The sequence below is a fragment of the Sinohyriopsis cumingii genome, chromosome 14 (assembly GCF_028554795.1).
Source record: "Sinohyriopsis cumingii isolate HCF-2022 chromosome 14, ASM2855479v2, whole genome shotgun sequence".
Lineage (NCBI taxonomy): Eukaryota > Metazoa > Mollusca > Bivalvia > Unionida > Unionidae > Sinohyriopsis > Sinohyriopsis cumingii.
In genome coordinates this window covers 36,574,540-36,602,433 of record NC_142974.1, presented here as the reverse complement: position 1 = coordinate 36,602,433, position 27,894 = coordinate 36,574,540, and the positions used below count along the sequence as shown (strand labels likewise).

The 27,894-nt window shown below is 34.4% G+C and overlaps 1 protein-coding gene across 6 annotated transcripts in view; it reads left to right on the top strand.

The window, feature by feature from the left end:
- The window catches only part of LOC149783585 (MYND-type zinc finger-containing chromatin reader ZMYND8-like), a 148,562-nt gene extending 123,798 nt beyond the window's left edge, over positions 1-24,764 (top strand). For all 6 annotated transcript variants that reach the window (XM_089931842.1, XM_089931845.1, XM_089931844.1 and 3 more), the window contains 7 exons: positions 2,264-2,332; positions 6,240-6,324; positions 8,346-8,470; positions 12,811-13,131; positions 16,003-16,173; positions 17,635-17,790; positions 18,860-24,764. In XM_089931842.1, coding sequence (XP_089787968.1) covers positions 2,264-2,332; positions 6,240-6,324; positions 8,346-8,470; positions 12,811-13,131; positions 16,003-16,173; positions 17,635-17,790; positions 18,860-19,102 — 1,170 coding nt within the window. In that variant the 3' untranslated portion in view covers positions 19,103-24,764. The remainder of the gene's footprint in view (positions 1-2,263; positions 2,333-6,239; positions 6,325-8,345; positions 8,471-12,810; positions 13,132-16,002; positions 16,174-17,634; positions 17,791-18,859) is intronic.
- Positions 24,765-27,894: the final 3,130 nt, after the last annotated feature.

The following is a 27,894-nucleotide window of genomic DNA, read 5'->3' as shown; positions in this document are numbered from 1 at the left end:
GGCAGATCTGGGTCTGTGCAGCTTGCAGTTGGACTTGTATTATAAGCAAGTACATACATCAATCAATTATTGTAATGATTTATATGCCTCCCTTTTGCTGGCATGCATTATGCTTTGACACAGTCCATCTCTCTGTTAACTTTACTTCTACAGCACATACATTTGCCTAACTTTGGGGATATGTTGCATTTGGAATTTTGAAGAAACCTATCCATTTTGTGGTCAAGAGGTCAAAGGTTAAGTTCACTGTCTGAAAGATGAGTAATGTGTTTTTTTTTCACAATAACATTTCTGTATCACATACCTGGACTGAAACATTATGGATAGCTTGCACTTGGTATGGAGGAAACCTGTTTGTTTTGGTGTGAGATGGTCAGTGGTCAAGATCACTGACCAGAGTTTCTGGAAGGTGTATGCTTTTGGTTAAGGTATTGCAATAGCCTGTTCATATTGTATTTAAAAGTCAAAGATCATGGACATGATGCCTAAACTAAATGTTTTGCAGAAATACTTTTATTATATTGTTGGCTCCATGATCAAACTTGTGAGTAACTTGCACTTGGGTAGTTATGAAACCTTTAGATTTTGGAATCTAGGGATCAGAGGTCACATTCATGGGAAGTCTAAAAAGAAAATGGCTTCTGTGCAGTAAGTTTAGTTCAAGACTGCAAAGGTAAAAGTCATTACGACTCATTGGTCAGTAATCTCTAGAGTTGACTATACTATACAATTTCTTGTTAAAAATGGGCAAGAACGTATCTGCTGTTCGTGGTACTTTTTGTTATTTGATGATGTTCTAACCAGTTGGAATATCATAGTTACTTCCAACCACTTCTTTTTTATGAATATGTATTTGATTAGTGTAATGGAATGCTTACAGCAAGGTATGGACAGTTGTAATGGAATGCTTACAACCAAGCATTGCTATAAGTAACAGTTTGGCCTGTGTAATGGAATGCGTAGAGCAAGGTGTTATTGCAAAGCAAGAAGTGTAGTGGAAAGTAAGGGGAAAAAGGTTGAAATAGAAGACAAGAGTTCTGATCATATCAAAAGACCATTATCAACAGTGCTTTATGTTTATAATACAGTTGGATGTCACAGACATAGCGTTTGTAGGGGCATACATTGTTTTACCCATACCTTGTCTTTTCAGCCTATCCTGTCCTTTTCAGAAATGTATTTCCACTCTATCGTTTGTTTCCACTCTTTCTTTTGTTTTCACTTAGTATATTTTGTTTTCACTCAGTATCCTTAGTTTCCACTCGGGATCTTTTGTTTCTGCTCAGACCTTTGTTTCAACTTAGTACCTTTTGTTTTCACACAGTATCTTTTGTTTCTACTTGGTATATTTTGTTTTGACTCTGTGTGTTCAGTTTCCACTCAATACCTGTTGTTTCCACTCAATATCTTTTGGTTCCACGCAGTATTTTTTGAAGGACTACATTGATTGAAACCAAATTTGGTATGAAGCTTCAATGCATAAAAATATAGGTTACTTTCAGTTTTCAGATGGCATGTTAGGCCCCTGTTTGACTTAAACGTTTGTCCCCACATATTCATCTCAGGTTTCTTCAGTTGTACTTAATTGTTTGTGGAATCATAATCTGAATGTATTTATTACTTTACTTTTGTTTCCAAAAGTTAAATGTTGTGTATTGATTGCATCCAGAATTTGCAAAAAGTATTTTGCTACAAGCATGCTGTTTTCTTGTATTGTGTTTTGCAGAACTTAACTTTTATTATACACTGGTCTGTTGTTCTGCCCCCAACCCCCATTTGTGATACTTCCTTATCTGCTTGAATGAAGGGTAATCCCATGGCAGGATGCCCCCCCCCCCCACTTATGAAAGGTAATCCCATGGCAGGATGCCCCCCTTATGAAAGGTAATTCCAAGGCAGGATGGCTCCTCTTATGAAAGATAATTACATGGCAGATACCCTCCCCCCCTTTTATAAAAGGTAATCCGATGGCAGAATGGCCCCTACTTGAAGGGAATAAGGTGGAGTACAGCACTCCGGTGGTCTCCCTCAGTTGAGTTGGTATCACAAGCCACTTCTGTCCTAAAGAGGATCGGAAAAATGCTACAAGTTACTACTTAACCATAGAATAAGATGGCCTTTCATTTAGCCTCACATTAACTGCATGTATTGATCTCTTATTAGGGCAGGGGATGGGGGTCCTCTCTTGAGAAAGGTCAAAAGGGAAACTGCTGCATTACATAATAATGTCACCATTCTGTATTTGCATACATTTTTCTTCCAGCTAATGCAATCCATCCAGAAGATGTTTGGTGAGCTAACAGAAGAGTTACAGACTCATGAAAGTTCACAGGTTTGATATTACATTGAATTAAGCATACATTTAGCATATACAGTATGCACAAAGTGTATTGATCATTTTCCACCCATTACTTTGTAGATGCCACTGACATGCACCCACTTCACTGTGTAATATTGAAGTGTTTTTATGCCTCTGCTACTCTGTAATTTGGAGTGTTTGACTGGCTTTCAACAGGTTGAATTATTACCTGCTATGAGTCATTCAGACAGTGAATAAAATACACAAGTTTATCCCATAATTGGACAAGCAAACCTCCAATTTGTGACTGATGTTGAGTGTTATTGATTCAAGTGCTTTGCTAATAAGAAAACAAGATAGAATTATGCAAGCATGTCACCTAAGTACACTCCTCCTGGGAGGTGCCCATCAGGCTTGTTAAAAAGAAATTTGATTTGATGCAAATTTTGATGCACTGATGAAATACTGAAATTTATTTTCAAGATGTTGAAAGACTAGTATATTATTAATATTTATCCTATGACGATCATCTCCTTTTCATACTTCTCAGAAGCTGCAAACTTTGTGTTCAAAGTGAAGCATGTGATTTATGAATGGGGAACATTGCCTGGGTTACTATAGCTCGTGTTCACATGGTTTTAGCATACCATTTTACTTATGTGCTCAAGACCAGCTAGAACGAGTCTAGTGGGTATTCGGAACTGTTCCAATAATTGTTGCAACCAGTGCACTGATTTTATGACATATAATATTACAGAACAGGCTATTTGAGTTGGCCTTATCTAAATCACTTTTCTTTGAACACTGTCCTATGACATGAAAGGTTTCTGTCTCCATTTTTTTCACTTTTTATGATTAACAGTTATAATAATTTAGCATCATTGAAGTTTTGTTCATACCCTGTATTATGTTTTAAAAAATTTTCCATTTCACAGGTCTGATAGCTATGGATATCTCTCCATCCACACCCAGAATAAACCTCAATGTTACAGTTTCTTTCTTTCCTTTTATTTCAATACTCTTTTTTTTATCCCACCCTTTTCAGGTTTGAAATGTAACTATGTACAGCATCCATACCTCAGAATAAGCTACAATGACCTATATTTGGAAATTAGCTTTAGTAGCTAAATAATGCCCTAATTATAAAGGGTGGGTGTGACATGTGGTCAGTAGTCAGCTTCCTATTGCAATATGCATCTCCATATGCACAAACATCCTTGCTCTAAATAAGTTTCAGTGACTTATATTTTGGAATGTAGCATCAGAGTCAGTGTAAGCATGGAGACAACATCTATCTTATTGTTACATTTTATCATGTTTGGCAGAATATATTTGCCTGAATGTAATATCCCAGCCGGTGTGTGTGTGTGTATGTGTGCGTGCGCGATAATTAAAAGTTCCTTTTTACAATACTTTTTGCTATAGTCAAGAAACATGAATCTCCATATGTACACCATCCTTACACCATAGTATAAGTTGCAGTGGCCTTTATGTCACATCTCACTGTATTGGATTTCGTGAAAAATTTCGGTTTTTAGCATCAGTTATATTACTAAGTTTTGTAAAGGGAATACTTCCGCACAAACTAAATTATAAGCTTTCCCTAAATTGGTTATTGTGATTCTTTATTTAGTTTATTAGTGATATGTGTTATTTTTAGATGGCATTTTTACTTTTAGTGTTTTCAGCTGGAATTTGCATATAATGGGAGTCTATGGCTTATGGGAATATTTCCCCAGGATGACTTAACACAGATTGTTACATTGGCCAGCAGTGCCAGCTCATATGGAAATCAGTTGGCCCAGTCCTTTAACTTAAGAAATTTTAGCAGTCACTGGCTGTCAGTATACACTGTCTCTTCTCAAAATCCAAAGGTCACAGTCACTTAGCCTGATGAGAAATCAACCCCTGTATCTTTGGTTGATAGGAGTTAACAAATACAGCAGGAGGAGCAGTTTTGATCATTATTTTGTGATTTGATTTAGTATTAATATGATGCATATACCCTATCGGGGGCCCCGAGTGGCCGAGTGGTCTAAAGCGCTGTCTGTTACGGATCACTGCCATCTCACCTCTGTCTGCGTGGGTTTGAGTCTAGGATTCGGCCAATGTGGGTATGTGAGAAAGCTTGCCAGTAGCTTCTCGTGGGTCGGTGGTTCTTCCCGGGGTTTTCCCGGGTTCGTCCTCCACCATTAATACTGGCTGCCATACATAGCCTATCTTGTGCTGAAAAATAGCGTTAAAACCCAACAACAGCAACATATACCCTATCATGAATGTAAAAAGTCTTCATAGCCCACATCGCTTTTATTATTTTCACATGTTATATTGGTAACCTCTTTTCTCAGGGGTGTAATGATAGGTGTTCTCCTATTACTATAGGAAACTTCACTTACAAGACCTATAATATCACAACCCAGAATACCAGATTTTTACTCCATTTTAAATAGAAATGGTGTATATTATGTCAATGAACATATGGGCAGATGTAATTAATGTGACCTGTATGGAAGGAAGAGCAGTATGAAAAAAGACTTGGTTTTGTTTGGTTTAGTGTTGAATAGTACTGCAACAGAAGCAGGTTCTTCAGTGTGCAAGGCAATCAGAGTAGAGTCCCTTGTCCAAGGATGCACCATGGTAGGTGACCTGTACTGTTAGAATGTTATGGTCTGAACCATACTATTTTGGTCACAAGTCTGTCATACTGACCACTTAGTTGCTGCAGCTCCTTCCTCCATTTGCTGCCTCATGCAGTACGTGGGATTATGCATCAGGTCTGTCCTACTTCACTGAGCACTAAGGGTGGGAAGGTAGGGGGTAGCAAATAAGAACTCTTGGGGGTATAGTAGACAGATGCTTTGAACTCAGAAGTAATGTTTTTACACATATATCTCAGAAATAATGTTTTTACACATAGATCTCAGAAGTAATGTTTTTACACATAGATCACAGAAATAATGTTTTTACACATAGATCACAGAAATAATATTTTTACACATAGATCTCAGAAATAATGTTTTTACACATAGATCTCAGAAGTAATGTTTTTTACACATAGATCTCAGAAATAATGTTTTTACACAGATCTCAGAAATAATGTTTTTATGCATAAATCTCAGAAGTAATGTTTTTACACATAGATCTCAGAAGTAATGTTTTTACACATAGATTTCAGAAATAATGTTTTTACACAGATCTCAGAAATAATGTTTTTATGCATAAATCTCAGAAGTAATGTTTTTACACATAGATCTCAGAAGTAATGTTTTTACACATAGATCTCAGAAATAATGTTTTTGCACATAGGTCTCAGAAGTAATGTTTTTACACAGATGTCAGAAGCAATGTTTTTACACATAGATCTCAGAAATAATGTTTTTACACATAGATCTCAGAAGTAATGTTTTTACACATAGATCTCAGAAATAATGTTTTTACACATAGATCTCAGAAGTAATGTTTTTACACATAGCTCTCAGAAATAATGTTTTTACACAGATCTCAAAAGTAATGTTTTTATACATAGATCTCAGAAATAATGTTTTTACACATAGATCTCAGAAATAATGTTTTTACACATAGATCTCAGAAGTAATGTTTTTACACATAGATCTCAAAAATAATATTTTTACACATAGATCTCAGAAGTAATGTTTTTACACATAGATCTCAGAAGTAAAGTTTTTACTCATAAATCTCAAAAATAATGTTTTTACACATAGATCTCAGAAATAATGTTTTTACACGTCTCAGAAGTAATGTTTTTACACATAGATCTCAGAAATAATGTTTTAACACATAGATCTCAGAAATAATGTTTTTACACAGATCTCAGAAGTAATGTTTTTATACATAGATCTCAGAAATAATGTTTTTACACATAGATCTCAGAAATAATTTTTTTTTCTTGAGTTTGAATTTTTTCCACTTTTTATTTTAGACAGTGTCAGATAAGGCCCATGCTGAACTGGAGAAAGCCACATGGGAACACAAAGTTCAGCTGTCGGAGCTTAAGCATAACTTTGGTATGTAGACCAGTTATGTACTTTTGATATCGCTAAAATCAAGCTTGGATTTGTTGGCATAGTAATGAGTTGGTATTGTCCATTGCAAAAGAGTAATCACTACTAGCATAAGATTATACACACTCCACAAGCCATAAAACAGATTATTTTAAGAGAGAAATGAAAACTGAATGTGGAGTGAATGAAGATGAATGCAAATAACATTTCTTGAATGGATATGAAAATTGATTCATTTCAAGGTGCCATTAAATTTTCAAGTTTGAATGTCCATTTGCATGATAATTCAGGATTATATTCTTTACACTTTTTACTTTTTTCACTCCCTACCGACAGTAACATTGTTCTTGTTGAAAGAGACTGAAACAACAACTGCCATTGATATGATGACGACATCTTTGCTGGTATTTGTATCTGTACGGACTCCATTTGAATCTGTACTGTTGCTGTTTTAACAAAATTGAAACGGTTTTTTTTTATACACATACCACAATTGTAGTTATATTTTCAGGGTTAAAAACAATTTCTATTGGCCACTTGTAGTGCAATTGACTTTGAACTTTAGCTTGCGCTACAGTAGTTTTATTTTGCCCTGTATTTCCATGAAATGTTGATGATTTATAAAACTAAAACTTATTATGTACAGAAAAAAAGGACACATTATATGAAATTGCTAACTTATTTCTGGGCCCTATTTCATAAAATATCTCAACTTGGAGTAAAAGTTTAGCTCAGGATTTGCATGCTGATTATTTATAAGCTGGAAAATTTAACTAAGTCTTTGTTTTTAAACAGACTGGTATTATTTAGGTTTGACATTATTAAACTGACCATTAATTTAATTTATGGAAATTTTATGAAGTGACTAGATTTTCACTTGAGTACATGCTCAAGTTGAGAAGCTTTATGAAAGTGAGATCTGGTGTACAAGATGTTTGTATAAATCTAATTATTATTGTGACACCAAAAGTTTAAATTCTGCATGTGTCTGGTGTATTGAAAATTTGCACAAATGGAAACACTTTATGCTTCGTGATGGCACTGTTAAATGTAATCAGTTCTTTCAGACATAAACTGCACATTATTGTCATTGATTAAAGCAGTATCGTGGGTTTTTTTGCCCCTCATTTTTATTCCAGAACCTGCTTCTAAATGCACATGTCCAAATGGACTAGCATGTCAAAACAGTCATTTGACCTTGCTTGTTTTTTAAATATAAGCTGATGAGTGGAAATTGTGAGGTCTGATTTTAAATTATCAAAATTCTGTCTGTTTTAATATGTCATAACATGAAAGCTATAGTGGAATCCCTTTCACATTCAGATATGGAAAACCCAACTTCAGTAAATGCATTTCCATTTCATTCCAAAAGGTAAGCAGAAGCAGTGGATGGAACCATTATGTGCCAGATCCGAGTGCATTTGTGGCACTGTAAATACAAAATAATGAAATGCAAACATGGATGCTTTGCTTACAGAAAGCAAAATAAAGCTTTAATGCATTTCAATTGCAAAATGTATTGCAGATAAAATGGAAACAAAACATAACAAATTGATCATTTTAGGATCAGCATGTTGTAAATGTTTTTATTAATTCATCTTGTTATGATGATTATTAATTCCACTCTTCTAAATCTACAGAAAAAAAGATCAAAGCATGTCCAGGACTTTCCTTAAGAACTTAAAAGATATGGAAATTAATTTGTCTCAATTTCCAAAGTCCAACTTGCCGCTGTGGCAAGGACATGGTATTAAATATAATTCCATCTGAATCCAATCACCTTATGCTGTGAATATGTGAAAGTGCATACACATATGTATATTGTATGCCTTTTAATTAATTGAATTAATTTTCGTTAATGAGTCTCCTCCTAAATCAATGAGATATGCACAGATTTGAACAAAAATGATTTGTTTTCTTCACAACCCAGGAAGGTAAAAGTTTTAGGGTTTTACAAACAGAAAAAGCTGTTGTTTTCAGTAAAATAAAATGTTTGGAAGATCAATGCTCTTATGTTTTTACAGAGCTGACCTTGTCAGAAATGAAGCAAGCTTGGGGAGCAGAGAAGCTAAGGATTACAGCTCAGGTCACAAGGGGCTGTGAGAAGGAGAAAGAGAAAGCAGTCAAGGAAACCAAGAAGAAGCAATGGGTAATTGCAGCTTCTGGTGCCTATGGACTGGGACATTAAATTTATGTTCTTGCATATATATAAAAACAAGCACAGCATTGTTGGATGAAGTTGGTGAATGCAATTGTATCTGTGTATCAGCATTGAATTTCACACAATATTGATGATTATTATGCTTTTCTGTTTTAAGGGCTATACACAGAACAAATGACTCTACTTCCAGCTTTATATATATATATATATATATATATATATACACACACACTGAAAACATGCAGTCCTGTTAGGTTTTAAAGTCAAATAGTAGAAAGCACTCTTCAGATAAGGGAAAAAAGACATACTTTCTTGCTCTAATACACCTGTGCCATTCACATCGCCAGAAATAATGATGCATGCAGATGGGTTTTTAACTCATCTGTTCCTCAGTGACCAGTGTATATTCTCATTTTCACATCAGTCAAAATGCAGTTCAGAATCTGTAATTTTACATAATTACCTGACATAATTTTACACAATTACCTGACATATTTAGTATTTGCTTTATTCTTCAGAACTGACATGTTTAATTTTTAACTGAAGTGGTCATTTTTATATTGATCTTTGAAGTTCTTGTAAACATTGTTTTACATCAACTAATTGGTGCTCTTGCCCAGAAAAGGATTAACTCTAATCAGCATTATCATATCAGTACCTTCACCAGGAAAACTCTAATTTTCATTTGATTTATATAAGAATACCAATAATACACGAGGTTTTACCAGGTGTCAAAGACCCCCGTGAGATTTGGCAAATGTTGATATGAGAAGGAGAAAAATGTGTATAATTCCTATATGGACATTACTGAGAGTTTACTTTTTTGAGTTGTCAAACCTAGAAATTGTGTCATGTACCACCGGGAGTCATATAATCAAGGTAGAGGTCACAGTTTATTATTCTATTCTCATCACATTTCCCATATGCACCATGACATAAAAACTGTTTGAAAATATTGGGATATTTATAGATCATCACAAGAAGTTGTGTTGCTACAACATTAGTTGTACCATTTTCAATGTCAAGGTCATGATTATTTCACACTTTCCCTTATGCTGGATACATTTTACACTTTTATGTACTTACCCTTCTGCTGGATAATTTTAAAGCTGTTTGCGATTAAGGGATTCCGCATGCTTATACATCATTACTAAAAGGTGTGTCCTGTATCACATTAGGGGCCATAAAGGTCAAGGTCGTAGCTAAATATGATAGATTTCCAATCCCTTCTATTCTGTAGCTTTAAAGCCATTTGAGATTAAGTGATGAAACTTCATTTACTTATTTGCTATCACACTCGAGTCAGGGGGGCCCTGATTTTAAAGTCTTTTCACATTAAGGGGATGACAATCTCACTGTGCTAGGTATGGGACAAACAACTTGTAGAGTTTGATTTTTATTTGCAAGAGGCAGTATTAACCTATGGATTCAAAATTTTCATTTTTGTCTTGTCTGTGGCAGCAATGGCATTAAAGATCCATATTAAAGAAGTCAAAAATCAGAGGTCTTCTACATTAATTACTTCATTAACTAGCCACATTGGTACAGTAATTAACACACATTTTGAGATAGGACCAAATAGTATTTCTTGTTTTGCTTGTCCCAAAACATGCTCAAAATTTATCTCATGCACACAAACACACATAATGCCTCAACTAATAATGGAACTAACATTTTAGTTTTCAATTCAAAATATCAGAATTATCTATATTCTTTCTTTAGACAAATAAATCCCAAATACAAGGCAATATATCCCAAATACAAGGCAATAAATCCCAAATACAAGGCAATAAATCCTAAATGCAAGGCAGTAAGTTAAAGATTGGCAATAATTATGTGTATAACAAAAATTCACAGTTGTGTGTAATAGTCTGAAAACTGAAGTCGATAAAAACATGCCTAAAATTTGCACCCTGTTACACAGTATGCATAGTGTGTACCCTGATATACTGTGTACCTACAGTGTGTCTTGAGATAAAATATGCCTGAAGTGTGTACCCTGATATACTGTGTACCTACAGTGTGTCTTGAGATAAAATATGCCTGAAGTGTGTACCCTGCTACACAATATGCATAAAGTTTGTACCCTGATACACTATGTGCCTAAAGTGTGTCTTGATACACATTATACCTGAAGTTTGTATCCAGAGATACACTTGAAGTTTGTGCCTAACTTGCGTGTCTTGATATTCTATATTGCCTTGATTTTTACCCTTATACAAGATATAGTTTAAGTTTGTTCCCTGATACAAGATACCTGAAGCTTGTGTCCTGATATACCAAAATTTCTGTCGCAGCATATTTTTAAGCTGCATGATGATATTTCCATTCACATGTGAGATCTTGCATTATTTGGAAACATTGTTACTTTGATCCTTCCAAACATTTTATTGCCAAAAATTTTTGGAGTTACAGTTGGGATATAAATGTAACACAGCAAAATCTCTGACACATGCTTGTAGTAGACTTACCTTAAAAAAGACCACAGATAGGCCTGAGTAGTTTTTCTTCCATCATAAATATGAAATTCAGACACATGCACACACACACAACAAGTAATAAGAGATCAAAACTATAATAATAATATAATTTGAAATATATTTTAATTCCATACGATGTGAAAGAATTAAAAATAACTTACATTATAGTAAACAAATTCCTCAAGTTCTAAATATGAAAAGTTTAGAGTAATCCAAATGAGTTCCAAAAGTATTCCAAATGATAGTCAATACAGTATTGATGTGTCAATGGTACAGACAAAATCTTTGATATAATTCTAAAAGGTTTTTAAATAAATTAAGATTCATTACAATACAGCTATAAATAGAAAGTCTATAAATGAATTCACAGTAATTCCACAAAGCTATAAATCTATATGTCCTTAAATAGTTATGTTATATATCCACATAGTCTTTAAATGAATGTTAGAGCACAATAATGAATGATTAAATTAAATAAATCAATCCCCTCAGTATAATTCTTCCAAGACTGATAGTACTACTAAGAATGCCTAATTCTACAAAATAATTATATTTTATAGAATTCCAATATTCGTTAGGGAGAATGCAATACAAGACTTTGAATGAATCATCTTGGTATTTTGCACTAACTATTGTCAGTGAACAGATCAGCTGTTCTAACACTAACCAGTAAGGAACTAGGTCATTTTGGCCTCTCGCATTTGAACTCTTGAACTTGTTGGATCATCTCATGTTTACTTGTACTAACATTACCACTCAACCTCAAAACTTGTTAATGGATTTACACATTTGGTACATGACTCATCTTACAGTACATACCCATTCATAAAGAATATTAGTATTTCAAATAATATTAATTAAATAACTCTTACTAATGATTTAATATATATATATATATATATATATATATATATATATATATATATATATATATATATATATATATATATATATATATATATATATATATATCTCCATTACTTGGTCAGTCCATTATATTTAAGTCTCATAATCGTAATGTCATATCATTTTGCATATGCATGTACCTTAGTGTAGAAACCACCTGTTCATATTAGGTCTCCTGCTTATTAAACATCGTTATCTCCATGCTTTTTTAACAAAGACCACAGATTATGTTATCCTGTCTGCTTTTTTAACACAGACCACAGATTATGTTATCATGTCTGCTTTTTTAACACAGACCACAATTATATTATCATGTCTGCTTTTTTAACACAGACCACAGATTATCTTATAATGTCTGCTTAGACAATGTATGCATGAGGAATGTCATGCAACTACTACACTGTTCAAGATACAAACTTGGACTTGTCTGATAATTGACCCGAATATTAATGTGTGTCAGACAGGGACTTAAATACACTTAAGGGTCATGCCTTAGGAGCATACAGTTGTTGCCCCTAGGTCAATACATGCAAATTGTGCAAATCTGACATCCAAATTCACGACCCTGGCAGCCATCTTGAAAATCTTATTGCTAGTGCACCTGTATGGTTGGCCATATCAGCATGGTGTTTCACCAAAAGACATGGTACGATACCTAGTTGATCTGAAATAAAAATGACACCAATCTCCCAAAAATGTATAATGTTAATTTCATCCTAAAGAAAAATAGTGCTGATATTATATCCAATATGCCCACTCAGGACAGTTTACAAATCTTGTAATCGTCCAAGAATGTCAGAGTTGGTTTCAGCAGTCAGCATTGAAAAGAAGAATCGGTTTTATCTTTTATTCACAGCAATTCTTTTTAGCCAGTAATGTCAGTCCAATCTTCGAACTCCTGTTTGAGAAATATACATGCATTTAATATGTCTTTTGTTTCAGTGTGCTAGTTGTGGTAAGGAGGCTATTTTCTACTGTTGTTGGAACACCAGCTACTGTGACTACCCATGTCAACAGGAACACTGGCCCACCCACATGCCCAACTGCCTTCAGGCCTCCCAACAGCAAAGCCAGGCCTCTCAGGCCCAGCATGGACAGGGCTCATCCGAGGCCTCTGGCAAGAAAACTTCTAAAGATCAACAGTCGTCTGGCACTGTTCAAGACAAGACTAAAACAAGTGGAGGTGGAAGTAATCGTTCCAGTCCTTGTTCAAGTGGTGGTGCTAAGAATTTAGGCACTAGAAGCAGTCCTATTGACTTAGATGTAAGTTTGCACACACAAACAGACACACACACACAGAAACGGGATTTAAAATGACTCAGATGTGTAAAAATAAAACCAGATGGACAGATCCTTTCAGAAATAAAGAAACAGATATAACCAACTTGCAAATGTAAGTCCTTCTGTTACAATTAATCCCAGTCAAGAGATAACTGATTTTTGAGATTTATAAGAAAAAGGTCTTGAGTTTACTAATGTATCTGTTATCACATTAGTTTAGAGTTTAGGAGAGTAATTCCCATGCTTATAATTGCCACCTTGAGATAAATAAACCTTACAGAATTTGGATTTATAAAACTAATGCTGAGATTTCAGACATGACAGTCAAACATGACTAACTAGCAAGTAAAATATAACTTGCCATTAGTAATCACTTCTGGGAAGATAAAAAGTGGTACCTGAAGACAGGTGGTGGCTTAATCGAGTGTCATTATACATCCACTTCTTGCATCAGTGACATCTTGATCTGGCCTTGAACCTCCATTTTTTTATGACTCTCTCCTGAGAAGATTTTTTTGTGTGCGAAAACTCACACACAGTAGACAAATGAAATTTAGATACCACAGTTGTATCCATATATTTGACCTGATTAGATTTTCAGGCCATTGCAGCAATTATTTTGGGTTTTCTTTTCATATTTGGGAACTTCTCAAACTTGCATTTTATTAGTCAAAAACCGTTGTAGTATGAACAAGCGTAATCAGCTTGAGGTCAACAAATGAGATTTGGTTGTTTTATTTGTCTCCATGGTTTTAACATGTGTGCAATGTAATTCTTGACTCCTGTTTCCATTATTTGAATACATTTTTTTTACTTGGGCCTTATTATTCATATTTGCCATGAAATTCTCAAATTCTGTTATCACATAATTTCTCAAAATTAATTTTGGAATACCTGTGGATTAAATTTCATCTTGTTATTAGCAATACATATTTAGTTCTAATACAGAAGTGCAGGCTTTAAAGATTTCATCCACTATCAAAGTTGGTTGCCTAAACGTATAAATCCCAAGGCATCTGCCCACTTGAATAAGTCAGAGAGCAGTTTTTCATTTGCTGAATGCTAGTAATGATTACGCAGCAAAATGATAGATTCATATTCAGATGACCTGATTGGAATTTCATCAACTTTTGTTGAGTCTGACATGACAGGAACCCACGTCCATATGCTGTTTCCATCCATCCTTTGACAGCCATATTAAATTAAGTTTATACTCGATTCTTTATTAATTATTTTATGGCATAAAATGATCTTTGGTTTGTAGTTTTATATATTAATGTAAGTTAAACTTGATTTCCACTAATTTCTGATACAATTTTTTTGAATTATGGCACACAATTTTGCTTAGAACTTGGGGTATCTTTTCCATACATGCCAACCATCACACTTTTGGCGTAATCATTACACTTTTTTACACTAAATTACACCTTATGCATATCTGTGTTTGGATTACGCATTTTCAGTATATCCCCTTCCCAAAAATATTAATAATTTGTTTTCTCATGCAAGCGCCTTTGGACGCCTCTACTCCATTCACATACAAGCAATTTTAGATGCCTCTACACCATTCTCATGGAAGCGCCTTTTGATGCCTGCTGTAAACATCAGCCATTTTAAGCAGGGTTTTCGTAGTGCCACCTTCGGGGGAAAAACCCCAATAAGATACTACATTCATTGCTGTGAATGACCATTACATCAGATCACATGGTTGCTGTTTATGCTCTGGTCGAAATCTGCTATTTAAAGTAACTGGGTCATATTCTCCAGTTTCCAAAATGGAGGTCGTGGATTTCGTTCAGTACTTGAGTTTTCACGATTAAAATCACAACTATGAAAGCTTCAATAGCTTTGGTAAAGGCTCTGATATTGATGAAGGCAGCAATTAGTTTTTATAAATTATCAAATTCAGATGACTTAATGATTTAGATGCAGACAAAGAACTTGTAAATTTCGAGTATGAGAAATGGCAGCTATGGTTGGTCACGTGGCTCCACTGACTTGATGATGAACAAATTCTCTTAAAATTTTAAAGCACATAAAAAATCTTCCGTGAAAAATAACTACACAGCTATAATGATCTTATACTCTTAAATTTTTCCATACATAATAGATGTGTACCAAAAATGTAAAATGGTTAAAATTGCTGTTAAATGTAATATACACTGCACTGTTTAACAGTTAACAGGCAGGCCTATGTATATGGAGTCGAATAGGTAACAGGTTTTCTATTTATAGCGCACTGCACTGGGTAACTTTGCGACATGTGTATCAAAGAGCTAAAAAGCCATACACTCTTTTTAGAGTCTGTGTAAGAGACTTTGATAATGAAAAGTGCAAAGTTAGAGTGCTTTTCTTTCATTACCAGAATTAACAGTAGATTCCACTGGAGAACACTTTTATTTGCTTGATAATGCTTTGAATAAACATAACTGTGAGAGATTGTTAAGTATTGTTAACCAAAATAAAACTGAATTCAGATCCAGGCTCAGTAACCCAGCAGTTAGTGCTTAACTACTGTGCATAGCAATCATAGTCTCAGCTGGTACAAAGTGTTTTGAAATGTAATATGAGAGTCTATTGCTTTTTAAAACTCAAAGTGTTATATACGAAAACTTGAAGCAGTAATTGATGTTAATAGTCTAGAGGGATAAATAAATCTTTTTGTACATATGCTCATTGAATTTTTATAATGTTATATGTGGATTACTCTTTTTCGGCTTGGATTACTCTTTTTGTCCACCTAGAATACACTATTTCCTCGCCAAGGGTCAGCATGTATGCTTTTCATATCATATTGCTAGGGCAATTTGTGCTACATGATTTCTACCTGATTATCTTAATTGTTTTTTTCAGGCTGATGAATATCGCCGTAGAGTGAGGGACGATCTTACCGCATCAATGCAGAGACCACAAGAGGAAAGAAGTACAGATATTCATAGGCTGCAGACTATCCTACCACACTCAAGTCCCATCCCTTTCCAGTCAATGACCTCTCCTCTCAACACACCACAGTTTAGACAACAGGTACGGAAATAAATACACTATCATATATCCTTGTTTAAATGTCGAGTCCAACTACAAACAACATAGACACTGATCTGCCATTTCATAGTGCACTGGCATATTAGGGTCTGTGTAGTTGTTTCCATTCATTACTCCTAGCAAATTGCATGGACCCAGGTCTGTCGGTGCATTATGCAATGGCATATCTGGGTCTGTGAAATATACAGTTGGACTTGATTTTCAAGCAAGCATGCATGGTACGTATGTACATGGTTTAAGGCACATCAGTGCTATCATGACTGTGTATTGCAGAATAAAAATCTGTTACTGAAAATGGTAAAATATCACATACTATAATGCAAAATGAAGACTTTTCTCTTTTCTGACTTGTAGAAAGAGTTCATTATTCATACCAACTCTGAAAATGTGAAACAAAAACAGAATGCAAAGATAACAAAAAATAATGCAAACAAATAGAATGAATACAAACAGATAGATGAGTGCATTTTGAACAAAACAGATTGCAAATGCAAAATATACAATACAGAATAATAAATAAAAATGGAATAAATTTGTCTCATGAATGAATTTAAAAATTGATTATTTTCAATCTGCCATTATATGCTCAAGTTTCAAAGGCCCTTGTGCATGATAATCCAGTCAGATTCATGATAATCCAGTCATGTGCATGATAATCCAGTCAGATTCATGATAATCCAGTCATGTGCATGATAATCCATAGTCAGATTCTTTCAACTCACCACTTGCATGCTGTGACAGTGTCCTATGTTTTGTTATGGCAGACATAAAATATAGCTGCCATTGATGTACAGACATACTCCTGTTGGTTGTATCTGTACAGTGTCTTTTAAATGAAATGGAAAAATTTGCTGACAAATACTTTTTACACTTATTAAAGTTTGCAGTTATGTTTTAATGTTTTGTCAGTTCAGTACTGTCTTTGGCATTTAAAGTATTTGCTGATTCATTGAGTAGTTAATAAGAGGATGGTACCACCATGTAACACTCCTGTACATGAAAACCCCAAATATTGATAAAATGCATTTCTTTTTAAATCCAGTGTGAGCAAAAATGAAAAGAATCATTTGAATGAAGACATAAATACAGAATCTGAACTTTAAATGAAAAATGTGATGATAATAACTGAAATGCAAATGTAAATGGAATGAATACAGATTACAAACGCAACACAAATGAAATGTAGTTTACCCAGTTCATGGTCTGTAACTGTATTCAGTAATCTTTTATGTATGTATTCCTTAATCTCTTGTTGCATATGTAGTTAATAGGTTGACTTCTAAATTAATTTAGCTGCTAATATCCTGTAGTTAACGTGTATGGTTACGGCTTTCCTTGCTCAAAGTTATTGCATGGTGCCTGTCAGACATTTGGGTGAACACTCCCTAGAAACATTTTGCATTTTGAAAATTTGTCAATAATTTTCCTGTCTTTTTCATCCAGCCGCAACAGCAGTCAACATCTGTGATGTCTCTATCGCAGCCAGTGATGATAAGTCAACCTTTATCTGCCCAGTTTGGCACCCAGATGTCAGCCTCTAATTGCTCTGCCCATCAAGTTATGATGTCAAACACACAAGGCAATCCATACATAAGCCAGGTAATATTAGTGACGTTAATCTACTGGAGTTGTACAGAATGTTAATGATTGTCTTTAACCCTATACACCCATAACCATAGTTTTGGCTCATAAGGTATCTGGTTCATAATGGTCATAACATTCTGTACACCCTGTACATTCTGTACACCCTGTTTAACTGTTGATAAATTCATTTTCAAGTTATCCATGTACAAATTTATTTTATAATTAAATTAAAATCATTTGAATCTCATAGCTGCACTTGTTGGCTAAGTGCATTAGTTCTTGCAGTTGCCTCCTGGGGCCAAAATAAAATTATGCTTAATGACCTATAAATCGCATTTTCATGTGACTTGCATCCTCTCCCCCAAGTTGTAAATCATATGACTTGCACCCTTATTGTAAGTCACATGATCTAGTTATGACCTTGTTTTGAAAAGAAATACTAGATTTTATTGCTGAAATATCAGTGATACATCCTGTGATGATAACCAGATTCAACCAGTCCAGTTTAATGCCAAAAATGTTGCCCTAAAATTGCCTTCCTCACCCAGTTATGTAGCCCAGAACCCAGAGTAATCCATACATTATAATGGAAATATGTTTTAACTCTCATCTTTGACTGTTTTGAATATATCTGCTGATTTTAATAAGCCAACCAGTTCCTACCAAATAGATGCAAAATGTTGCCTTTTACTTTCCCTGCTGAATAGTCATGTTACCTGCCACCTAGGGTAGCATGGTAGTTATAACTTGTATCCATCCATCCATCCATCCGAGTGAGCCAGAGTTTGTCTGAGTTTTTATATCAACCAGTCACATAGCCTGTTACTTTATGTCATGCAGTTATGGAACCTGTTATTGTAAGACTCAACTTTGATTGGCTTATATATATATAAAAAATCCATTTTAAACTCCTCTGAATTCTGTGATCTCTAGGCCTAGAGGAAATCATTAATAGAATATTTTTATTCTACTTATGATCATTTGCAACATTCTTATAAAGGACACCTATCAATACAGTTTTTGTTGTCGTTTATAAAGCCGTCACATTGTCCCATCTTATTGTTTTCATTGTTGTGCTTTTCAGATCCCTATGCCAATACAAATGCCAGTTTCACAGCCGCGGCCTAATAATAATATGTTGCAGCCTCATCCAATTCTGCATCCAGGCAGGGGTCAGCAGCTCATGTACCCCATGCAGATCCAATCCCAGCAGCCTCAGTTCAGTAACCAAGGCAACTTGATAAATGGACCAATCCTGTTTGCTCAAAGTGGGCAACCACAGCCAAGAGCTTTGATTCAAAACTTCACATCCAGACCACCATTCTGATGTAGGCTTGAAGGACATTAATTCTGAGCAACACAGATAGTTTTGAACAATTACAGTATTATTTCATCAAGTTTACTTGTACCAAAGATATTTATGTTGTCATATTTTTTGAAAAATATTGCATCATAAAATGGTTAAATACATCCACTTTGGTAGAAATGCTATAGGCAGTCAGACCTAATAATCACAAAATAGTTTGAGTCATAAAAATGAACTCCAATTCCAAATACCAAATAAAAATTATATGAGGAGTCTATTAAGTTAAATTGTATTAATGTGTAATCATTTCTGTGCTATGTTTAAAGTTTGCTGGTAACTTTACCTGATCCATACTAAATCTGTTCAAAAGATTTGAATGTGATACAGACAGTAAATTTTATTTGTAGTATGATCAGAACAATACAACACACAGATTTTTTCAAGACTATTAAAACTAGCATTTTTCCTTTCATTAGGCCTGTAGCTTCCATGTGCATTTAGTATATTCCTCCAGATCCATTCACACTCCAAAAATTTCAAAACACTCAAAAGAAATAAAATGACAAATAATGGTGAGCAAAAGATTACATAGCTTCAGCATCATTAGAGAAAATGGTTATTTCCATCACACTAAGATTAGTCACTTGTAGAAGATACCTATGTTAATTTTCAGTGTGTCATCGTTTTAATGTACTGTGCACAGGTCACTAGCAGCAATCAGTGTGCAAATAAATCAGACCAGTTTGATATGGTACAAAGTTTATATAGTTTCAGACATGTGATCTGATATAATAGTCTTCAAATATGGACAATGGTAGTGATGAATAGTGTAAATAGAAATGTGGACAATGGTAGTGATGAATAATGTAAATTGAAATGTGGACAATGGTAGAGATGAATGAGTCTAAAATAATGATGTGGACAGTGGTAGTGATGAGTGAGTCTGAAATAAAGATGTGGACAATGGTAGTGACAAATTAGTCTAAAATAAAGATATGGACAATGGTAGTGATGTACGAGTCAAAAATAAAGATATGGACAATGGTAGTGATAAATGAGTCAAAAAAACGATATAGACGATATTTGTGATAAATGAGTCAAAAAATAAAGATATGGACAATGGTAGTGATAAATGAGTCAAAAAATAAAGATATGGACAATGGTAGTGATAAATGAGTCAAAAAATAAAGATATGGACAATGGTAGTGATAAACGAGTCAAAAAATAAAGATGTGGACAATGTTAGTGATAAATGAGTCAAAAAATAAAGATATGGACAATGGTAGTGATAAATGAGTCAAAAACTAAAGATGTGGACAATGGTAGTGATAAATGAGTCAAAAAATAAAGATATGGACAATGGTAGTGATAAATGAGTCAAAAACTAAAGATGTGGACAATGGTAGTGATAAATGAGTCAAAAAATAAAGATATGGACAATGGTAGTGATAAATGAGTCAAAAAATAAAGATATGGACAATGGTAGTGATAAATGAGTCAAAAAATAAAGATGTGGACAATGATAGTGATTAATGAGACTAAAATAAGATTATAATTATACGTGCTTAGTCTCTGGGATAATTCCAATAATGATCCTCAACCACAGTGTTACACTTGGGATCCCAAGGCAGGGAACAAACACTGTATTCCCCTGCTCTCCAAATAATGGGTGACATAAAATTTTAAAAGGACAAAGAAAAATACTGGATAGTAGTAGTGATAACATTTTTAAAAATTGAAATATTTTTGTTTGCTCTGAGAGTTTTGCCACTTTACCTTTGCAGTCTGCACTCACTGTCATCTTTTCATGGGACATTTACACTATTGAATGTTTTTTTCAGATACTCAAGTAATCCATAAAAACTAAACATTTTCCTGGTTTGCCGTAAATTTTCAGTTCAGGATCTCACACTTAACTTTTGTGTTCATTTATTATTTACACTGTTATAATGATTCCCAATGGTATGAATTTTATTTTTAAACTAATAATTCATTAATTAAGTGCCAAACTGCATTTCTTAAAGTTCACCATAGATATTAAGTCCATTTTGTTGTTAATTCAACATTGAAAATGTGTTACATATGTGGCCTGCAGTGACTTTGCACAGTAATTTTGCAGACTGCTATAAGCCTTGAAGTTTTGTTTGCCAAATATGTTGTTTTAAGATGGATTTTGAATTACTATCTGTAATTTGTATCACCTTTGATGGCTTTAGCAATTGCTAGTACCTACAAGGATGTAGACAGACATGTACGAGAAAAAAGGTGGATTTTTCTGTTTTTCCAGATGAAAAGTATTCCCATTTTGATGCACCAGTGACAATTGGCAAACAATTGCAGAATCCAGTTTGGAATGAGGGAATCTAATTTGTATAATAAATATATTAAGAATACACAAGAATGTCACTACACTTTTCCTTAAATGAAATTAACCTATATGATTCATCTGTACGAAGTCATATTGAACCAAGTTTAAGATTTAGTCTACTTTCCATCACAATTTTCACATAAATTGACATAGAGAAAACTGTTGACAGATTACTGCTTAGTGGTAATTGTAAGAGACCCATGGCCAGTGAAATGGTGAGCCATCTGACAGTGATTATGCAGTTGCTATAGTGTCACTTATTTGTCCAAATCCTAAATGATCAAACTTATGACTCCATTCATTTTTGCCAATGTTGAACAGCCAATAGGCAGCAGTTCTCAGAGATCCATATAAACAGCATCTTTTTGCACATATTATGCAAACAAACTAAAAACGTCATGAAGTCATTTTCAGATGTAGTTAGTTACGCAAATCAATATAATTTTTTAACATTTAGTCTTTAGTATTAGCCATTTTGTTGCTTGTGCCATACACACATTCTGTGTTTTTTTTTAATTACCCTATTATTGCAATAAAAGCAAAAATGCTTTTAAAATTTTTTGACACAAAGAACATCATGCTATTTATCTGTGTACCGGTAGATAAAGAAAAGTTTCTCTTGAACAAGAACGTAGACAATTTGCTGCAAGAAGTCATTATTTTCATTATGCTGATTTTAAACTAAAGAAGCAAGTCCTAAGTTATTTTGTGTGTGAATTTGAGTGCCGGTTTTGATGATTTTATTTTTATAATACATGAAGAAAATTAGTTTTTGTATGGAATAGATAGAGTACCATAATCAGAATCCCAAACTTAATGATGGTTCTAAGAACAAGACAGAACTTGTTATCTCACCTTAAAATACCTAGATTTAAAGTTTCATGTTCATATAATGCAGATCATTCTGTCTACATTTATAAGATTCATGCCAATTAATACACCAATCTGCGTTTTGAATCTAAATGTCATTATATTTTATTGTATAGCCCTCGTTAATAGAAAGTAATGCATGGCAGTTGCTTCCAACAGGCAGAGCATCATGGTTTTCAATAACTGAGTAATGTTTTGGTTAAAGTTTTTAATTTGCATTTATTTCCTAAACCCCGTGATACATTAATTTTTTACTTTGGCAGCTTCTTTATAAGGTAAGACAATACGTGGTTGCTGGCCACATTGATCATAGGGTCAGAGTTGGAGCAAATTGGCAAATAGGTCTTGGTTACAGTTGTTTAATTTGTTTACATTTTCTTTATAGATTTTGTTCATAATTTGTATGAATCATTATAAAGATAAAACAATTCATTTAGTGATATGCTTACTTTCTTATTTACTTTAAGGTCAAGGCCACATTCATTGAAAATTTGTGGAAGGGTTTTGGTTAACATATTTTTTCTTTTCTTTATGGATTTTGTTTATACTTGGGATAAATCATTAAAAAGTTAAGGACTGTTCCACTTAAACATACTTGGTACCCAGGGAAGACAGGTCTTTAAGAAAAACAAAAACAATATGACAGTGTATATTGGTTACTCGATAAGTTAATATAAAAATAATTCAAAATCGTAAAATGCATCTATGGGTGATGATTCCACACAGAAAGTGCCTTGCTTCGGTCCCAAGTGAGTTTTACTAGATCAGCCCTAAGACAATTCATTCGGTGACATGTACTCTGGGTGAAGGACACGGTCCTTTGTTTTTTACTTATATTTCCTTAACTTGATGGAATACCGCTCAGGTGGCCTAGTGGTTAGAGCATCTGTCTTGAATGCAGGATGTCGTGGTTTAGAACCCCAGCCAAGTCATACCAAAACTTGTAAAGACAGTACTAACGGCTGCCTCACTTGGCACTCAGCAGTAAGAGGTTAGTGTTAGGACTGGTCGGCGTGGCATCAGGATAATGTGACTGGGTGGTACATCATGCTACATGTCTACGGTATGATGTCCCACTGCTAGCCATCACTATTGACTGCCATACTTTAGACATTATCGTAGCGATATGAAATTTGTTAAAGCTACGTTAAAAGTCCAAAAACACACATACATACTTGATGGCACTTTTTCCTACTTGGGATGAATAATTATAAAACTAACATGATGCATTCTTTCCTAATTGGCCTCGTGATATTTTTTCAAAGAAAATTTGCATTAAAGTTTTTTCCATCTATTTGTTATAATCCCTTTGATGGATTTTCTTTATACTTGGGTGAATCATTTTAAAGCTACAGTAATTCTTTTTGCGAGATGTGCTTTTCTTCAAGCTTGTGGTCAAGGTGATATAATTTGGCATTTGGTTTTGTGTTAAAGTTGTTTCATTTGCTTATATTTTATAAACATTTTGTTACATTTTGTTGATACTCTGGATAAATCATTATCAAACTAAAACAAATCAGTGACATGCTAACTTGCCACTGTGACCTTAAGGTCAAGGTCACTGTCTTAGACAATTTCCATTTAGGTTGTGGTTACAGTTGTTTCATTTGCTTGTGTTTCCTAGGCCCTTTAATTCATTATGTTAATAATTTGGATGACTCTTTTGAAACTAAGACAGTTCCATTCAATAACATGCACACATGCTTCTTTGACTTTGATGGGAATCAAGGTTACAGTCATTGTTCATTTGCTTATATTTCCTAAACCTCTTTTTGGAATGTCTTCATACCCTGGTTGAATCATTATAAAGTTAAGACAGTTCTTACAATGAACATCACTTTTGTTACATTGACCTCAATGTCAGTGTCAGTGTTACAAAATTTGCATTAAATCATTATGTTTTTTTCTTCATTTATTTCCCAAGGCCCTATAATGCATTTTCTTCATACATGTTGCATCTTTGATATTGGTGTCAAGATCACATTCATAGGTTCTGTTTCCTAAATCCTTTGATGGAATTTGTAAATTGATCATTATGAAGCTATGAATAGTTCGTTCTGTGAATGTTTGCTCAACCTTTTGACTTTGCTTTGGGATATTCCCTTTTGCAGCAGTGCTTGCATTTTGGGCTCAGAATGCAGGCCTTTGCTTTAGTTGAGTAGCAGGTAAAAAATTCATGAATACAAATTGCAAATATCAAGGATATACATAAGTACGACTACATAATGATAAATATGCAGAATATCAAGTTAGGTTGTAATTAATTTAGCTGTAGTATTGTTATATCAATTGCACTGTGTTCAGAGAGAGAGAGAGAGAGAGAGGGAAAAGAGTGTTATTGAATGCTCTTGATCTTGTTATAATATCACCTTTTTGAGATTCTTTCCTGTAGTCTCAGAGTCTTATATTTTTGTACAGACCGACAATTAAAAATATTTCCAAGCAGAGCATTGTTAGTCCTTATTCAGCTGTACATTTCTAGCCTGACTCGTATATACCCCTGTATGAACCAACTACAAACTGTCATCACTTAACTTGGTGGCAGGTCAGGATCTATGCAGTTTGTTAGGAGTAATGTAGAACAAACAAAATAGACCCTGATCTGTTGGTGTGTTTTACAGTCTGACCTGGCTTATAAATAAGTATATATGGTATATTAATAATGGGGATTCAGAGTCGGTTACTTGCCCTGAATCCAGTTGATAGTACCACTAGATAATCGAGTCCAGTAAACTATGCATAATGTATTTTCAGGTGTCTCCGTCTGTTATTTTCAGTCAGAAGCAAAATCTTGCCCAAAATAATATCTTGAAGTAAAACATGTTTTCATAAACTTGACAAATTAAATAATATTTTCTCAGTATGGATTTAGGCCTTTTAAGTTTCAAAAGAATGAATACTTTCAAATGAATTTTTTTTGTCTTTCTGAACACACAATGACAGGACCGACATTCAATAAATAAACATTTACTAAATTTAAATGATCTTCCTTATTCTGTGATACTCCTAAATATGAACATTTTATATTTTGTATTGAATATCTTTTTTTAAATTATTGAAATTTGTATAGCCATGAATTCAGTTAATGATGATGATGGTAATAATAATAATTCTTACGATATGCCATTATTAAGTCGGGCGTGTTGTAGCATTTCTCTCTCTGCATCCATCCAATAACATTTACTTCTCCAGCCCATAACCTTGTAACAGTTAAATATTTTCTTGAGACTTGGTCCAAGTATTAATCATTGTAAATTATGCATTGATTCTATAACCAGATCACCTTCATAAAGGTCAATGTCATATAAAGGGACAATGTAATTATGTTTCTTCTATCATTGTCTGGAATATAACTTGTAAACTATTGTGATATTTCAATGATACAAGTATGGATCATGCCTAGACTGTGTGCTGCATACCATATCCACATCCCCAGTCTTAAGGTCAAAGCCCCAGGAAGGCAAAATACAATTATCTGTTTTGTATCCTTCTCCCATGTTTAATTTTTAGACCACTGGATATTTTAATGAAAATTTGCCCTGTTATTGATTTGGACTAGATGGTGTGCAACATTTCATAGTCACGATACTGGATGGTCAAGGTCATAGCAAGGACAAATGTCATTCTGTGACTTGTATTCTTGTCTGTAGTATAACTTTAAAATCACCTAAGATAATTTAATTTTAGACAATCACATGTCATTGGTAGACAGCGTGTCACATACCTTTGCTATGCTCACTGCCTCAAGGTGAAGATTGAAGCAAAGGGAAAATGCAACCTTGACTTGTAACCTTTGCTTTTGAACCACTTGAGATATTTTAATGAAACTTTAATAAGTTATATATCATGACCAGACACATCCCACAGCATAGGTCCCTGCCTCAGGGTAAAGATCACAGCAAAGGAAATAAAAATCAGTTACTTCCATCCATGTACATGTATAACTACTTACCAATGAAGATACTTTAATTATATTTAATTTGTTATGAATCTCTTGAGTGTCTTGCCTATTCTCAGTCTTACTCCCAGCTATCAGGGATAAGGTAACAACAGCAATAAAGTAAATTGGTGATCAGTTTCCTTACAGGCTGTCGCATTCTTTTTTAACCCTATTTGGTCAATGATACATTGCATGGGATTAGTCCATAATACACTGGATGGGATTATTCCATGGTCCATTGAATATGATTAGTCCATGGTACATTGAATGTAATTAGTCCATGGTGTATTAGATGGGATTTAGTTCATGGTGTATTTGATGGGATTGTTGTTGTGTGGCTTAACACCATTTTTTCAGCACAAGATTGGCTATACATGGTGGCCAATATAAATGATGGAGGAAGAACCTGGGAAAACCCTGGAAAGAACCACCAACCCACGAGAAGCTACTGGCAAGCTTTCTCACATACCCACATTGGCTGATTCCGAGACTCGAACCCACATAGAGGTGAGATGGCAGTGATCCATAATGGTGTTTAGACCATTTGGCCACTCAGGCCCCTTGGATGGGATTAGTCAATGGTGTATTAGACTGGATTAGTCCATGGTGTATTGGATGTGATTAGTCCATGGTGTATTGCATGGGATTAATCCATGGTGTATTGGATGGGATTAATCCATGGTGTATTGGATGGGATTAATCCATGGTGTATTGGATGGGATTAGTCCATGGTGTATTGCATGGGATTAGTCCATGGTGTATTGGATGTGAGTAGTCCATGGTGTATTGAATGGTATTAGTCAATGGTGTATTGCAGGGGATTAGTCCATCGTGTACTGGATGGGATTAGTCCGTTGTGTATTGGATGGGATTAGTCCATGGTGTATTGCATGGGATTAGTCCATGGTGTATTGCATAGGATTAGTCCGTGGTGTATTTGATGGTATTAGTCCATGGTGTATTGCATGGGATTAGTCCATGGTGTATTGGATGGCATTAGTCCATGGTGTATTGCATGGGATTAGTCCATGGCGTATTGCATGGGATTAGTCCATGGTGTATTGCATGGGATTAGTCCATGATGTATTGCATGGGATTAGTTCATGGTGTATTGGATGGTATTAGCACATGGTGTATTGGATGGTATTAGTCCATGGTGTATTGGATGGGATTAGTCCATGATGTATTGGATGGGATTAGCCCATGGTGTATTGGATGGGATTAGTCCGTGGTGTATTGGATGGGATTAGTTGATGGTGTATTGGATGGTATTAGCCCATGGTGTATTTGATGGTATTAGTCTATGGTGTATTGGATGGGATTAGTCCATGGTGCATTGGATGGTATTAATCCATGAATACATAATCTCAGTGTCAGAACAGTGATGAATCTGCCAAATCACATTCAGTCAGTTTACGAACGCATACATTCTTACAGCCATGACATCGTGACTTTAAATATTGGGCTCTCACTTTGAATACACGTGTCCATTAAGGCAAAATATAAAAATCATGGCAGCATTGTTATAATTCCTTACATGGGCTTTCATTGGTTGAAGGACTGGTATTATGATGACCTTATTACGATTAAGCAGGACAATCCTAACTGCTATAAATAGATACGTAACAGAAAACC